At 40.7% G+C, this 2,131-nt stretch overlaps 1 protein-coding gene across 1 annotated transcript; it reads left to right on the top strand.

Annotated features, from left to right (window-relative positions):
• Positions 1 to 298: 298 nt before the first annotated feature.
• LOC110451433 lies at positions 299 to 1,699 on the top strand. Its single transcript, XM_021499449.1, has 2 exons — positions 299 to 344; positions 936 to 1,699. The coding sequence occupies exons 1-2, from the start codon at positions 299 to 301 to the stop codon at positions 1,697 to 1,699; spliced, it is 810 nt and encodes a 269-aa protein (XP_021355124.1).
• Positions 1,700 to 2,131: the final 432 nt, after the last annotated feature.

Raw genomic sequence — 2,131 nt, 5'->3', positions numbered from 1 at the left:
ACGGGAGGGCCTATCCGATATCAAATAATCGACAAGAGTACTATGGAGCGAATTTTACCAGTTTTGACCTCTCACAGACAGGTTTTATGTTTGACTCAAAGGTCTACCAATTTTAATATGTGTTTGTCACTCTTTCAACAAGAAAACAACCGTCGACTTCACGAAAGATAGGCCTGTGCAAGTCTAGGCACTTCAGTGCAAAGGAGAACTCAAGCGGTCAGACGAACAGATTCTTTGTTTATTAACGACAATGCTGACAAGCCGCCTGAGATACATTTACATGTGTCTGTGTCACAACATGACTCCCCCGTCACCCCTCCCTACCCTGGTCCGATTTGCTTCAAGTCAGTCAGTGTCTGAACTACACATGCTATACTGATATGCTGTGTATATCGGAGCCCAAACAGTTCCACCGAAAACAACAACAAGATAAACCGACTAGTAGCAAATCTGGATGCCACTAACACTACCCACATACTTCTGCTGGGTGACTTTAACTACAAGGAAATCGACCGGGAAAGGCAAATATCCCTAACCAGTGTGAACAACCCTACCAGTTTATTCCTTGAAAGCATCCGTGACAATTTCCTCTATCAATATATCCAACAACCAACAAGGTATAGGGAAACTCAGATCCCCTCCATATTGGATCTAATATTCACCAACGAAGAGGGAATGGTCCAGGACGTAGACTTCAGGGAAGGACTGGTAAAAGTGACCATTTGGGAATCCAATTCAAACTCATCTGCTATTCAGATCCTCCTACTGAACATAACAACTTTTCAAAAAAGAACTTTTTCAAATGTGACTATGAGAGCATTAACCAATCCTTAGGCGATATTGACTGTACTCATCTAGAATCTATTCAAGGAGTAGAAGAAACCTGGAACAACCTTACTGTTTTTCCCAAAATTGTATTGACAAATTACTACCAGTGAGTAAGGGATGTACCACCAGGAAATTCCGCAACCGAGAATTGAATCTAGAGGCAAAAACGGCCATATCTGCAAAAAGGCGTCACTGGATTAAATATCTCCACTGTAAAACTACTGAGAACTTTGTGAAATACCAGAAAACCAGAAATATCGCAACAAAGGCAGTACGCAAATCTAAATACCACTACGAGGAAGATCTGGCAGCGAAAATCAAAACAAATCCAAAACTTTTCTGGACCCACGTACGATCAAAAACCAAAGTCAAATCAAGCATTGGACGAATACAAAAACCGAATGGCGAATTTACTATCGACAATAAAGACACAGCCGACACCCTAAACAACTTCTTTGCAAGTGTTTTTGTTAAGGACCAGGATACACCACTACCACCCCTTCCTAGGAGAAACTTTCACGAACCCTTTGTAGATATTGACATTATAGAGGATTCTGTAATAAAGGCGATCAAACGGATTAACCCAACTAAATCACCAGGGCCGGACAATCTCCACTCAAAACTTATCTCCGAAACAGCTGAGGACTTAAAGAAACCACTACAAATTGTTTTCAAGAAATCCCTGGAAAACTCCCAACTACAAACATCATGGAAAGAGGCAACAGTTAAACCATTTTTTAAGAAGGGATCGCAAAAGGACCCCGGCAATTACAGACCTATCAGCTTAACGTCTGTACCATCAAAAACTATGCAACGGCTCATAAGGGACGAAATCCTCACCCACATGAATACAAATATTCCCCAACTCTAAACACCTTTAAGACTCGTCTTAACAACCACTGGAAGCAACACCCAGCCAAGTTCAAACCATCTTTTTATTAGACACTGTGTGACATTCTGATATGAACAGTGATACTGATAGTAGTGTGAACAGTGTATTTTAACCATACTTTTAACTATATAGGAGAGGAACTTTACTGGGAGTTACGTAACTCCATATCAAACTTACCACGCGTTAATGAAATAACATTTGTAAATAGCAACCAGAAGTCAATAGTACGCGAAAGTGCGTTATACTATTAAGTAGAGAAGAAGATACATCTATACAAGCCCCGGCTTACCATTGATGTCAACTGAGCGAAACTTAATGGTCATGGCCTTGACTTCGGCTGTTTACATTAATCTATTCTTAGACACAGGATTCCGATAGAGCTACCTGTATAAAAATACCTGAGGACGCGGT

The sequence above is a fragment of the Mizuhopecten yessoensis genome, unplaced genomic scaffold, assembly GCF_002113885.1.
Source record: "Mizuhopecten yessoensis strain PY_sf001 unplaced genomic scaffold, ASM211388v2 scaffold6015, whole genome shotgun sequence".
In the NCBI taxonomy this organism is placed as follows: Eukaryota; Metazoa; Mollusca; class Bivalvia; order Pectinida; family Pectinidae; genus Mizuhopecten; species Mizuhopecten yessoensis.
Note: the sequence above shows the minus strand (reverse complement) of the source record. Positions and strands in the feature narration are given on the sequence as shown.

Bases quoted from the DNA above. Each gene is read 5' to 3' on its own strand.
- LOC110451433 (XM_021499449.1), top strand. From the start codon at position 299: ATGACTCCCCCGTCACCCCTCCCTACCCTGGTCCGATTTGCTTCAA. The intron at 345-935 runs GTCAGTCAGTGT...AATTACTACCAG, and splicing joins CCTGGTCCGATTTGCTTCAA to TGAGTAAGGGATGTACCACC.